Source organism: Lampetra fluviatilis, chromosome 43, assembly GCF_964198595.1.
Source record: "Lampetra fluviatilis chromosome 43, kcLamFluv1.1, whole genome shotgun sequence".
Classification (NCBI taxonomy): Eukaryota; Metazoa; Chordata; class Hyperoartia; order Petromyzontiformes; family Petromyzontidae; genus Lampetra; species Lampetra fluviatilis.
The window spans coordinates 5,892,493-5,906,486 of NC_136317.1; the positions used below are offsets into that span (position 1 = coordinate 5,892,493).

Consider the following 13,994-nt stretch of genomic DNA (forward strand, 5'->3'; position numbering starts at 1 on the left):
CAACAAACGGCTTCAGCCTAGAGGGGTGTACAAACCACCGGCGCCTCCCCCATTGGATTCGAACGCACTGAGGCCTCAAAACCTCAATAACCTCGACGGGGCCCCGCCACGGGCGTACGAGTTTAGAGGAGGTCGCGAGTGGTACCTGGGGACAGTGCAGCCATGCCCTGTCCCCCGGCTTCCACTGCAGCACGTGCGCGCGAGCCAGTCTGAGGCGCTCGTTCGCCTTCTGACGCCTGTCAGAATTTAGCCTCGCCGCATCCCGCGCCTCAGTCAGTTTGTCAAGGTTAAATTTAACGTGATCGTCCAATTTAGATTTGCCCAGCGGCACGTGGATCTGCAACTGTGCCCGAACAGGTGGGTCGGGTTCGCGGCCATACATAAGAAAGAAAGGTGAAAACCCCGTCGCAGCATGGGGAGCCAATCTGTATGCCGCTAGAACCCCTTGAATTTGTAAGTCCCAATCAGCCTGTGAGTCCGAAACTTGCTGCGACAACATAGACGTGATGGTGCGATGCAGACGCTCGACCATCCCGTCCGTTTGCGGGTGATAGGGGGAGGTTCGAATTTTTTTCGTTCCCAGGAGATCACAGACTTGTTTTAGGAGTTTCCCCGAAAAATTTCTACCCTGGTCGGTCAACAACCGCTCCGGGGCACCTTTGTCCATGACATAACCTTGGACAAAGGCGTCGACGATGGCTGCTGCCGACTGATTCGCCAGGGGCCAGGCCATAGGCCAGCGCGTAAAATATTCGACCCCAGTAAGCAAATATTTATTTCCCCTGGAGGTGGCGGGGAATGGCCCCAGAATATCCAGTGCGACCAGTTCATTTATTCTGGAGACCTGGATGGATTGTAAGGGCGGGTTCGACTCCCGTGCCGGTGGTTTGCGCTGCGCACACTGAGGGCATGCCGCCAACAGATCAGCAACATCCCTTGTCATACCCGGCCAAAAAAAATTCAGCTGAAGCAAGGCGAGTGTTTTCTGGGTACCTAGGTGGAGGAGGCGCTCATGAGCAGCCCACACCACCTTACCTCGTAGGCCAGAAGGGACCACCAGCCGGTGACGCTGGGATTTCCCGTCCCAATGCATAAGCAAGCCCGCATGGGTTTCCCATGCGTCGGCATGACCCGTCACACGCCCCCTCTCCCCGGCGCGACGACGCAACGCGAGGAGGGAGGCATCCTCCAACTGGAGGCGCCCCCATTCATCAACGGGCAATCCAAGCAGGGAATCTCTCCCCTGTTCGGCGATATCAATGGGGACTACCGTTTCATCGTCGGCGGCCGCCGCCAGGACCGGAACCATCACGTCCCCCACTGGCTTGCAACGCCCCGACCCCAGGAGACATGCGCATTCGGAGGCGGTTGGCATCCGTGACAGAGCGTCAGCGTTGGTGTGGCGAACGCCCTTACGATAAGTGGTTTCAAAACTGAAATCCTGGAGGACCTCCAGCCATCGGGACAATTGTCCCGATGGCTGTTGAACCTTCAGGGCGTACTGCAGTGCCGCATGATCTGTGCGGACGGTGAAATGCCGACCGTACAGATATGGGCGATACTGTTGGATGAAATAGACAATTGCCAACAGTTCCCTACGGGTGACACAATATCTTTGCTCCGTTGGAGACAACACCCGACTGCCGTACGCGACCACCCGTTCCACGCCGTCAACCACCTGGGAAAGCACGCCTCCAATACCCGTGTTGCTCGCGTCGGTGTCGAGCAAAAACGGCCTCGAAAAATCTGGGTAAATCAAGGGAGGAGCCTTCACCAGCGCGTCCCGAAGGGAGCAGAAAGCAGCTTCCTCATCCTGACCCCAGTGGAACCGAACCCCTTTAGATGTTAACGCGTGTAGGGGTTTGGCAATTGTTGCAAAATTAGCGACGAAGCGTCGGTAATATGATGCGAAGCCAATAAAACTCCTGACCTCTCCCACCGAGGTGGGAGTCGGCCAGGAGCTGACACACTGCGTTTTGGCGGGATCGGTAGCAATACCCGAGCGCCCTACGATGTGCCCCAAATAACGCACCGACTCGCGTAACAAATGGCATTTTTGGGGCTTAAATTTCAAATTAGCAGCCCGCATCTTTAGGAAAACCGCCCGCAACCTCTGGAGATGTTCATCAAAAGTTTTACCAAAGACAATAACGTCATCCAAATAAATCAGGCACGATTCCCATTGCAATCCAGCCAAAACCAATTCCATCAATCGCTGGAAAGTTGCCGGCGCTGAGTGTAAGCCCATCGGCAACCGGTTGAATTGGAACAGGCCGTGCGGTGTACGGAAAGCAGTTTTAGGCTTAGAATCATCGTCCAGAGGAAGCTGCCAGAATCCCGAAAGTAAATCTAGTGTGGAGAAGAATCGCGCTCCCGCCAAAGCGTCCAGCGATTCGTCCATCCGTGGGAGCGGGTATGCGTCGGCAACCGAAATTTTATTAAGGCGCCGAAAATCCACGCAAAACCGCAACGAGCCGTCCTGCTTTTTAACCAGGACGATCGGCGCTCCCCACGGGCTGGTGGAGGGAGAAATGATGTCGGCGGCTAACATGTCATCAACAGCCGATTTGACATGGTCCTTTTCGGCGGGACTTAACCGAAACGGATTTTGGCGAATTGGCGCGCTGTCACCCGTGTCAATATGGTGACGCAGCAGGTGAGTGCAACCCAAATCATATTTATCACGACTGAAAACGTCGGAAAATTCCCTCAGTAGCGTTCTAAGCTGTTGGCGCTCTGAATTTGTCAGGTCCGTCGATCCCGCACAAAGCGCGTCGATCCACCCTTCATCGCTGTCCGAATGTGGGAGCATCCGGGAAGCAGTGCCAACGTGGTTCGCGACAGGTTCCTCGCAGGGCATTGGCGTCGCGTGAGCGAGCACCGTCCCTTGAGGAACCACCACCGTCTGCGATCCCACATTTAGGACCGCGATGAAAGGGTCCCCGTCCCCTCTTACGACGGTCTGGGCCGGAATCAAATGAGGCCCATTAACCCCGGCCCTAGACGGTCCCAGCAAAACACCCTGATCCCCTATGCCCTTAGCGAAGGGCTTACGAAGTTTCAGAGGCACTAGCATTTGAGCTCCCGGCGGCACACGAACAGTTTCAACGACGAACGCCGGTACCGTCGCGAACGCCGACCGAGCCGCCGCAGGGGATGGCAGGAACGCCATGCGCCGCCCCGATGGAAGCTCAATGCATCCTTGGTCGATCAAAATACGAATGGGCATTTTACCTAAGAAATCCGTCCCCAGCAGGCACGGAACCGCCAGCGAGGAGGAAACGAAAATCGGCCCCGACAATTTGATGTCCCCAATAGAAATTTGCGCTCGAATCTGTCCCATGATGCCGAGAGAGCCCCCGTTAGCGGCATAGAATGGGACGTTAACCGGCAGTAAAGGCCGGCTTTGTACGGGCAGAATATTGTAAATTAATTCCGAAATGATTGTCGCCGATGCCCCCGTATCGACCAAGATGCGTACTTCTACCCCGTCAATGTGTCCGACTACGGCCGACGACCCTGACGACGCGGCTACCACGCGATGGGCCAACACGGACCACTGTTTGGGCTCGATTTGAGTCCCCGCAGTGATCCGCGTTGGCCCCTCGCTACGCGACATCGGCCCCCCGTTTGTTGTGGTGCGAGAGCGTGCAATGGGTAGGTGCTTTGGCCAAACATGTGTGGTGCCGCGACTCGCCGGGTCATGTTGCTGGAGCTTGGGAGGAGGAGGCCCGGCGTCCCGTCGAGCCGTCGTCCCGCGCTGTCGAGGAGAGCGGCACCCCGAGGCGACGTGGCCCCGGACGCCGCAGTTGAAACACCGCGGGAGCCCCGGTGGAGACGACGGGCGGTTGAAACGGCTTGACCCGTCCCGGGCCGACCGTACTTCTTGCGCCTGTTGCCGTCGATGGTCGACGGCGAAGAGCTCCTCCGTCGGAAGGGTGGCTGCAGCCACCGCACGCCCTGCCGATGCCCTGCTGGCTTTCCGCCGCAGGGACAGAAGGTTGGCGTGAAGGAGGCGCGCCGCCTGAAGAGAGGTCATCTCGGCGTCCTCCTGTGCGACGACAGCGATGTCCAGGTCGTCTGCCAGGAGGAGTATTTTCTCCGTGACCATCGCGTCCACGCCATCGTCGTCCATACGGGGAAAAGCCGTCTTAGCCAGCGCTAGGAGGCTCGTCCTGTATGCCAGGGGCGACTCCTTCTCACCCCGCTTGCGCTCGTAGAACCGCTCTCTGCATTCCGCTGAAGGTCCATAGACCCCGGCCAGCAGCTGTAGTGCCTTCGGCAGAGTAGACCGCTTCTCTTTCGGCGCCGATGTGAGGGCGGCGAGCGCGTCTGCGTCGAGGAGCGCCGGCAGCGCGCAGAGGGCTTCATCGTCGGACCACCTTGCCATTTCTTGGTGGGCGATGAAGCGTCGCTGGAAGCCGCCCCAGTCGCCCTCTGCACCAACAAATTCTTTCAGCGGAGGCAGCCGTTGTTGTAGCGCAGCGTTCGCCTTGGACGTCTGTAGGCTGCTATCCCCGGGACTCGGCTGTGCGTCGGCGCGAATGGCAGATGGAATCGCCTGTCGCGGATGTGATGACGCTCCCTCCGCTGGAGATGACGCAGCTGTCCCAGCGAGAGCGGTGTCGGACCCAAGGTTGAGCCCGGCCACGCCCTCCGCAGCTGCCGTGACGATGGCGGGAAATTCAAAGTTTGAGTTTTCAGAAATGGCGGGAAGGCGCTCAGGTTGACGACTCCCCTCGCCCCGTGGTGGACCACCAGCCCCCAGCCGCGTGATGTTTTCCAGCGTGGCGGCAGCGGCGTACAGTAGCTCCGCCAGTCTCTCGTGAGCCAGCCGTAGCGCGTCTGGCTGCGGCCCCTCTTCATGCCGATGCCCCGGTAGGAACGCGTCGGCCCCCGGCTGCGCCATGTCTTGGTGAGCCGCCTCGGGCTCAACGACTTCAGCAGTGTCCTCCTCCGGTACTCTGGCTCGAGCTGTCTGACGTGTTTCCATGTCCGTAGTACTTCTGACACCAGATGAAGTACCGGTGAAGACGCTGGACACCCAGGTTGAGGCACACGTATATTTATTTCAGCTTATCGGTACAGGACAACACTAGAGGGGGTAGCGGCCCCCTCACCCGGATAACTGGGGATACCCCCTAGCTAATCTCACCTATCCCCAAGTCCTCCTCTAACGAGCTAGGGGAGGCTAACTGGCCCGACACTGGTGAGTCGGGCTACGGTCTCCGGAGTCCCAGGGTCTAACCCTGGTTCACGGAACCACGCCTCTGGCTCGCTCCTCTGCAGCCCTGACAAGGGCGGCGTCGAGGGGAGTCCAGGGCTCTAGCTAGAGGATCTTCACTCTTCCTCCTTCGTTCCCAGACTGAGCCCCGAGCTCTCTTTGTCCTCCCCCTTTATACCCCCCATCAGGATCACAACCCCCCAGGCTGCCTGATGCGGACGTCGCTGCGGGCACCCCCCCCGTGTACTCCCGTAACTCCGCCCACTGTGTTTGTTACCCATTGGATCGTATGCACTTACAGCCCTCCCGTAACAGCCCTACACAAGCACGAGAGAGCTGCATCAATAGGAAGGCGACCGTTGCCGGCAACAATCACCGGCAAGTCACCGCACCATAATCCTGTTGCCTGAATCTGGACGAATCTGATCGCAGTTGCCCCAGTGGATGAATCGGTTGTTGACTTCCAATCAGATGATGGTTAGACACCACATGACTTGGTTGTGTGGTCTGTAGACCATATAATTGATCATCACTTGGTTAGACACACCTCCCGCATGCCACAGTCATACAAAGTTGCCTTAGCCGCTCACAGTAAATCCGTTGCCGGAGACAATTGCCCTTCAGTTGCTTTCATGTCCCTGTTGTCGTGTTGCTGTCGCTGCAGAGGTGTAGGCCTGAGGTTGATGAGTTAAACTAAAACTATAAATAATTATAGATTTGAAGCTTTCGTGACTGCAAGGATTCATATTCTTAGGTTTTTTTCGGTAAAGTCACGTAGGTAAAAAATTAAAATTAATAAAAGTAAAATAAAATAAAAATCACGACGTTTCGGAGGCAACACAAGCTTTCGTCTTCAGGTGGAACCGTCACAGCCCGACAGCTGTATCAAGTAAATGAGAGATTACAGGAGATACCACTCCATATATATAATGGTTGAGGGGGGGGGCCAGGAATGGCCCACTTTTTATTATTATGGTAAGGTGCGGCTTGAGACTATGAATAGACTGCATAACAAAAGACTGAGCCTTTATTATGGAGAGGTTTTTATTTTATTTTACTTTTATTAATTTTTATTTTTTATCTACGTGACTTTACCGAAAAAACCTAAGACTATAAATAATTGTTTATTGTACCAGGTAAGGCCCACTGAGCTGTATAGCTCTTTTTTAGAAGTGACCTGGCCACAAATGATAACTCAACGAAGTGGCTTATCATCTTGCAGAAATTTATAGCAGCCAGATACTCTGAACGCATGTGACAAAATGTGGAGGGAAAAACCGGAGGACCCAGATAAAAATCCACACGATCATGGAGAGAATATGACCTCCCTGTATACCAGGTGAGGTAGTTAACATCTCGCCGCCGTTGACCATGTGATGCGCAGCAGCGAAGCCGTTCTGCCGGCACCCCACCTATGACCCCACCACCACCAAGCGACGGGGCCGACACTGCTCTTCCCTCACCACCCCCCACATGAACACACACACACCTCCACATAGGGCCCCGAGGGGAGGTCACCTGGCCGACAGGTTTTCACCCGGAAGCCCTCTCACGGGACTAATCTTCATGGTTTCCTGCGGCCAAGGAATTGGGCGATCTCCCCCGAGGCTAACTCGCACCGCGGCGCCGTGACTTGGGTGGTAATTACATGGTCACGATGGGGCTGCCCAGCCACCGTGGGTAGAAAACACACACGACACACCCGGGTCAGCAGGAAGGTAGGGGGGCAGAGCCACGAACGGCGGGAAAACAGGGCCGGCCCTCTGATTGGTCGGACCAATGTGCTTGTGCACCAATGCCGCAGCTCCGGGGTCATCCCTTTAATGTAGAAGGCAAAATGCGGACGTCTGTGAGAGCAATGGTCCGTGGCGGAAAATCCGAGCTATCTGCGGATCGGCGCCAAATTCTCTTTGATGTAGAAAACAATAAAAGGCGAGAGAAGGTATAGAAAAAGTCAGTCGTGTTCTTCTGAAGTGAGAGATCGGAGTAGCCACCTTGCCGGCCACTGGATCATCCGTGAGACGAATCTCAGCGCAGCCAGGCCCCGCCACCAGGAGAACTCCGTGCAGCCTCGCCTCCCCACGGCTTCCCGCACATCCGAGCCGAACCGTGAGTAGGCAAGAGAGAGTTGGCATTTAGCGTAGGGTCCTAGGGAGTTTAATTCCGAGTAGACGAGGTAGATCGGGTTGAGACCATCGGGAGATAGGTTAGCCCTGCCCTGCTGACTCAGACTGATTCGGGTAATAGTAGCTCGCAGACACGCCGGGAATAAATCATTAATGATCGATAACAGCCTCGTGTGGTTTCTACGAGTGTGAGGAAAGTACGTGGTGGGGTGTGTGCGCTCGCCGTAACGTGTGTGGCTGGGTGCGCGGTATCCCGGGGGAAGAAACGCTGCACCCGAAGGACTCCGCGAGTGCGCGATTCGTCCTGTCACCTCTGGCCTCCGCTCTGGGTGTGCATCGCTGAGCGGGGTTGTGAGAGCAGAGACGTCGCGTGTGAGTGGCTGCGCGTATACGAGTGTGGGATGTGGTGTGCAGGGAGTCTCCTACTAATGTTTGAGGGAATGCATGGGGAGAGTGGGTGTGAATGACCCGAGGTGGCCAAGGGCCAGCCAAGAGTTATGTCTCGCAGGAGGGAAACGGCAGCAGCGAGGAGAGAAGAAGAGGAGGAGGAAGGGGGAGAGGAATCGGGGGCAGCAGCCTCAACAGAATGGAATCGGGGGGCAGCAGCCTCAACAACCACAGTTGATCGCCAGTTTGCGTGTGGTGAGGTAAATTGTGATTCCTCCCACTTCTTCCAAGACATATACCCAGAATGGATTCATAGGTCAAGTAATAACAATAGTAATAAGCTGCATTTATAAAGCCCCTTTCAATGACACAGTACTCGAGGCTTCGCAAATCGCAGGCCAAGCGGAGGAAATACTAAGACAGTGAGATAAGCTAATGCAGAGAAGTAAAGCAAGAGAGAATCGGCGTGTGCCGAGGCAAGTTTAAAAACACCGCCGTTGTATCGTTGTGTCCGAATCGTGACCAACACTGGCAGTCGTCCCTTTCCCCCAGCAGTGGCGTGAGCAAACAATCACAGGGCTGCACGTTTTTGTTGTTGTTTAACACAGCGAAACACGGCAGCTGAAGTCCCCCTCGTTTGCACGGCGGGCCATGTAGTGGAGGGCCACTTACACAAGGTTCTTCAAGGTGTTGTGCTTTATCAACTCTGGCACCAGCATGCGGATGCCGTCGTCCGTTATCCGGTTACTGCTTACTCTGGAATACAAATCAAGAAGGTACGGAAAGAGGCGGGCGGTGGTGAGCATGGAACTTCATTACCCAGGAAAGCCAAGGAAACGTCTTCGCAGTGGGGAGTAGGGGGTGGGGCAACGATTGCTATGTTTCCCAATGAGGTTTTGAGTAATTTGTTCAAATTTGGACCAAAATGCCAGCACACACTGACCTAATATTCTAAATAAGTCAGAAAACCATTTGCATGCATGTCGAACGGTATGTAGACAACCATGCTAATCAGAATTTTGGGGGTAGGATAACAAATGAAACACAAAAAAGCAATTTAGAGAATTTGGAGGGGGATAAAAAAATCACAATATTTCCCGCGAGCGTGTACACCGCGTGCCCACCGCAGCTGGTCCAGCTTGTGCAGGCACGGCAGCAGTTGGTGCAAGCCCAGGTCCTCGATGTGGTTGTTGTCGAGCATGGCCGACACGGCCGACCTGGCGTGCCGCAGCACGAAGGCCAGGTGCGTGCAGTGCGCCGGCCCCACTGACGCGTAGTTCAGCTTCATGTAGCTTGGCATGTCACGCGCCAGCCGCCGCGCCACCGCCTCGTCGCCGAACTCGTGGGCGCAGCACACCACCCACAGGAAGTCGCACGTCAGGTGGCCGCGGTAGCTGACCATGTCGCGGCGCGTCAGTCGGACACTCGCCGCAAGATCCTCCAGGTGAACGCGCAGGCACCGGCACAGGTGCGCGCGCAGCGCCCCGCGCTTCCGCCGGAGGGCGCCGCCGCCGCGGTCCACCATCTTCGACAGCGCCGCGGATTGCCGCTCGGACAGGAGGCCGCTGAGGAACTGCGACACCAACTGCAGGTTGCTCTTCTCCGAGTCGGTGAGCTTGCGGCACTGGTTCCGCCGCTGCCACCCGACCACGCACGCCGGCGCCAGCCTCCGCCACGGAGTCGCTCGCGAGAAGTTGGGGAAGTGCCCGAGCATGTCGCGCACGCCGCGGTCGGCGCTCAGCACCAGGAGGAGCGCGGCGAAGAAAGCCTGGAAGGTGACGTGCATGAACACGAACACGTCCTCCGTGCCGAAGCCGCGGTAGCTCTGCGACTTGATGAGGAAGCCGTACGCGAAGTCCTCCTCCGTGAGGCCGTGCTCCTTCAGGCGCGACGACGAGAACGAGGTCTCCGACTCCAGCAGCGCCTTCTGGGCGAGGCTGCCCAGCTTGAGCAGCAGCGGCAGGGAGGCGCCGAAGACGGCCTCGTGGTCCCGCTGCGGCCGGCTGTGACACAAGCACACCTCGAGCATGCTCAGGTAAATCTCGGTGATCGTCAGCGACGAGTCCGGGGCCCCCGCCGGCGCCGCCTGGTGTTGCGGCGGCTGCGGCTGCCGGAGCAGACCGTGGCACTGCGACACGATCCAGCAGTAGAGCGGGATTTGGCAGAGGCTGTAGATATTCGGGTCGGACTTGAGCAGCTGCTCCGTGGTCCGGCTGGCGGCGCCCTCGCGCCGCTTGGACAGGTACGCCATGACGGCATCCTTGGAGAAGCCCGAGGCGACGACGTTCCGCCCGACGTGCGTCTCCAGCATGACCTTCACGTCCGAGTTGGTTCGCGACGTCACGATCTTCTTCGCGCCCTTGAGCAGGTTCCCCCGCAAGACGTTGGCGACGAGCGTGAAAGCGAAGGCGGCGCCCTCCGGCGACGCGCACACTGCCACGTCGTCGTCGCCGCCAGCCATGTCTCGCCGGAACTCGTCCATGGCGTCGAACACGAGCAGTGTCCTCTCCGGGTGTCTCAGCACGTACTCAAACACCTTGTCGGGGCACGCGTCCGGGCAGCAGCAGTTGTTGAAGAGCAGGTCCCTCAGGCAGATCTCCTTCTTCACGTGGTTCAGGTGGCTGCAGGAGAACGAGAAGAGGAACTCGAACTCGGCGTACGCCGCGCCCTTCGACCACTCCCGCCGCAGCTTCTGCACCAGCACGCTCTTGCCGCTGCCCGCGCCGCCCGACAGAATGACCACGTCCTTGCCGGGCGGCCCGGGGCGGCGGCCGGCGTCGGCGCCGTTGCCGGCCACGGCCGGGGGCGGCGGCAGCAGCGTGTCCAGCGTGAGCACGAGGGGCTCCTCGTCGGCCGCGGTGGGTAGCGCGTGCAGCTGCGTCTCGGTGTAGATGTCGTCGAGGGCGAGGTGGCCAAGGTGGCTGTACATCTGCAGCGACTGCGAGCCGTCCTCGTGGTGCCGACGCAGCTTGGTCTTGTACGCCTCCACTGCGCGCCGCAACACGTTTATGCGTGACCACGTAGTTTACCGAATGGTAAACATGCTTTTTATAATGCAGAGTCGTTCATGCAATTCATCAGAATCAGAACTTATACTGGAGGAATCCGCTATTTTTCATGTCCAATAGGGGCAGGTCAGAACGCTACAACAACAAAAAATAAAAAAAACACGATAAGAGTGCAAAGTGTAATACATCGCAGGAACCTGTTGGACGCAAATGGCTGGCAGAATTAGTCACCAACGCAACACACTGCCGACAAAGTCCCGAGAAAACGGAAGGGGAAGCTCTAGGTCATAACCTCGTGACTCCTAGATCATGTAACGCCTGGCGAAGTTTAGAACCTTGAACTTCTTAAGCCAGAAAGACAAAGGCCTATGACCCAATAACTTCCTGGACAAGATAACTCCTCGGCTAGAAGCTTACATGGAACGGCTCTGTTTGGAAAGTTTCCGGCCAATACTTGATCCCGTGATCCCAAAGGTGCAAGCGGTGGATTCCAACATAAATGAAAAACAGCCGCAGCGGGCGTTAACCACAACCGAACAACACATGGAAGGGGCTACCAATTCCATCATAAATGGAAAGAGAAAGGAAGGGCATCCCGATTGCCAATGTGATGAAGGGAGATCTCATCGTATAACCGACCACCCATTACACACAAACTGCTTGCCACAAATGAACCACAGCACCTTTCATGACCTCGTGAAGGAACAAATAACCATCACACGAACTCCAGTCATCCTCGCAGCAGCGGCTTTTGGCTAGCCGTCTTACAAAGACGGTCACTGCATTGCAACCCACTTTCAAATGCGCTTCTGTGGCAATCTGGAATGCTATTCTTTCTGATGAGGAAAGCATTGGAGCTATGCACTTTTGAATCAAGATTTAAGTCTTATTTCTTTAGAATAGTTTTTTTTGTGTTCAGTTTGTTGTCCTTCCTCCACACTTCCGATTACCATGGTTGGCTACGTACGGTGCATGTATGTATGTTGAACTTCTTTCGCACTGTGCGAAAGAAGTTCAATATACATACATACCCTGGCCAGTATTCGGTTACCCAGGAGGTATGGACACCGCACATCAAGTGGCTCCTGATGCCATCGGACGAATTGCCAGACTCCTCTACACACGATTATATTACAGTGATACCTCGGTTCACGAACTTAATTTGTGAACTGACTCTGGTCGCGAACCGAATTGGTCGTGAACCAAGGCACATTTTCCCATAGGGTTCAATGTAAATCCGGTTAATCCGTTCTGACCTTTTTTTTGGTTTTTGAAGCACACAAATATGAAACAAATTACAATACACATTAGTACTGTACAGTATAGTAATGTATAAAGAGAGAACACTAACCTTGCTTGAGATGACTTCAGTAAGCACTCAAACGGGTGAACTGTACAATACAGTAAGTACAGTATTGTACAGTACAGTAGTACAGTACAGTAGTACAGTATAGTACTGTATGTGCTAAAAAGCACACCAAAAAGCAAAAAGTCACTGAAAGTGTCTTCACAGTACTCACAGTACTTCTTTCTGTGTCTCTTCTTCTCTCCACGATCTTCCTACAGGAAGTCACGACCATGTGACAGCCTGGAAATAGCATTAATATGGCCGCGGCTCCTGTTCGTGAACCGAAGTGGAGTTCGTGAACCGGAGCATATTTTTATGAACTTTTTTGTTCGTGAACCGAGTTGTTCGTGAACAGAAGCGTTCGTGAACCGAGGTATCACTGTATTTCGTCAGCTGCTTTTTTAAATGTCATAATGTAATAAACGACTTCCACGACAAGTTGAGACTTGCGTCCTTTCTTTATTAGTTATGACTGCTCGGCTCCGCGCTCCCTCTCCCTCGCCGCATGCACGCGCTCACTGCTCCTTCATCCCCACGCAGCTTCCCTTGCTCTCGCCTCCCCCGCACACCGCTGGTTGACGGCGTGCCGGGAGTCGGGAGAGCTTCGGCCCCCGAGGCTGCCACGTGGTCGGTAGCTTGATGAGAAGGCGGAGATGCAGTCCAGACCCAGGCTTCCAAACCGAACCCCGAGTCCTCCCCTTGCCTCTCCTTATATCCCTCCCGGCGGAGCAAAGCCCCGCCTCTAACCACACCCCCCTCAGAACCTTCTCGATGGTTCCCGCATGTACCTGTGAGCTCCGGCCATGAACTATGGCCCAGATGGAAGCCTTAGCCCTGATTGGCTACGACCGATGCAGCAGCGCCTATGCAGCCCTCCGTCACCCGACGGTGTGCTCTCTCATTACAATAAGAAAGAAAGATTAACCAAGTTAGCATGCCGAAAATCGAACCGTGGACCTCTGCAACAAGCGTTGAACGCGCAAACTGACGGGCCATGTCCCCAAGACAAACAACAAACAGTTCGCTTCTTACAGCCATGCCGCTTCGCACAATTACTCCTTTACAGCAGCCGCTCGCCGCAACTTTACCGCCTCGCCGAGACGTCCCTCGTAAAATGGCAGCAATTAAAAAAAGATTTCCCGCAGCAACTTGTCGTTCCTTTTTACTTTCACCTGAACGGTGTCGTAAATCTGCGATGGCCACGATCGGCTGCCGGTCTGCAGCTCGTGACGAGCCGAAATGGCAGGCGTCGTTGGTGTGGAATCTCTAACGGCTAAAACGATTTTTTTATTTTACCAGGTAAAGCCCGCTGAGCTTTATAGCTCTTTTTCAGAAGAGACCTGGACCACAAATGATAGCCTAACATAAGTGGCTTATCACGTTGACATCTAAAATAGCTAAATACTCTAAACACATCATATTGATTATAAATGTGGAGGGAAAAAACGGAGGAAGCGGAGAAAAATCCACGTGGCCACAGGCAGGGAGACACCGAAAACTACAAAGATACAGGTGCCAGGGTAAGTTACCCCCGCCCTCACCACCCCATGCTGCGATTGGGCGAATAGATTGCACGACGATCGAGCGTCGTTTTCCCACCGGGCGAAGGGAAGTAGTCCTTCTCGGCCACCGCTTTCACGTCGACGCAGCGGAGAAACGCGGCCGCCGCGGCTTCCCCTTTCGTGTGAATCAGATTGAGCAGCTTCCTCACCTGCGGGAACAGAGACCACAGCGCCACTATTCACGCATCGACGGGTCAACTCGAAGGACCGTACGATCTCACCGTACCTAGCCAACTGTGCTAATTGGGCGGTGCGGCGCGAATAAGAGGTGCGGTAAAATGTAACAGGACCCTCCTGAAAGAGAGTCCTGCGACTCAGTGTGGCTTTCCTGGATAAACA

At 55.6% G+C, this 13,994-nt stretch overlaps 1 protein-coding gene across 1 annotated transcript in view; it reads right to left on the bottom strand.

Annotated features, from left to right (window-relative positions):
* Nucleotides 1-13,994, bottom strand: part of LOC144947051 (nucleotide-binding oligomerization domain-containing protein 2-like) — a 35,185-nt gene that overhangs the window by 18,120 nt on the left and 3,071 nt on the right. The window contains exons 4-6 of the mRNA XM_078876197.1: nt 13,693-13,804; nt 8,862-10,725; nt 8,410-8,493 (exon numbers count right to left, since the gene is read on the bottom strand). Of these exons, the coding sequence (XP_078732323.1) occupies nt 8,410-8,493; nt 8,862-10,725; nt 13,693-13,804 (2,060 nt within the window). The remainder of the gene's footprint in view (nt 1-8,409; nt 8,494-8,861; nt 10,726-13,692; nt 13,805-13,994) is intronic.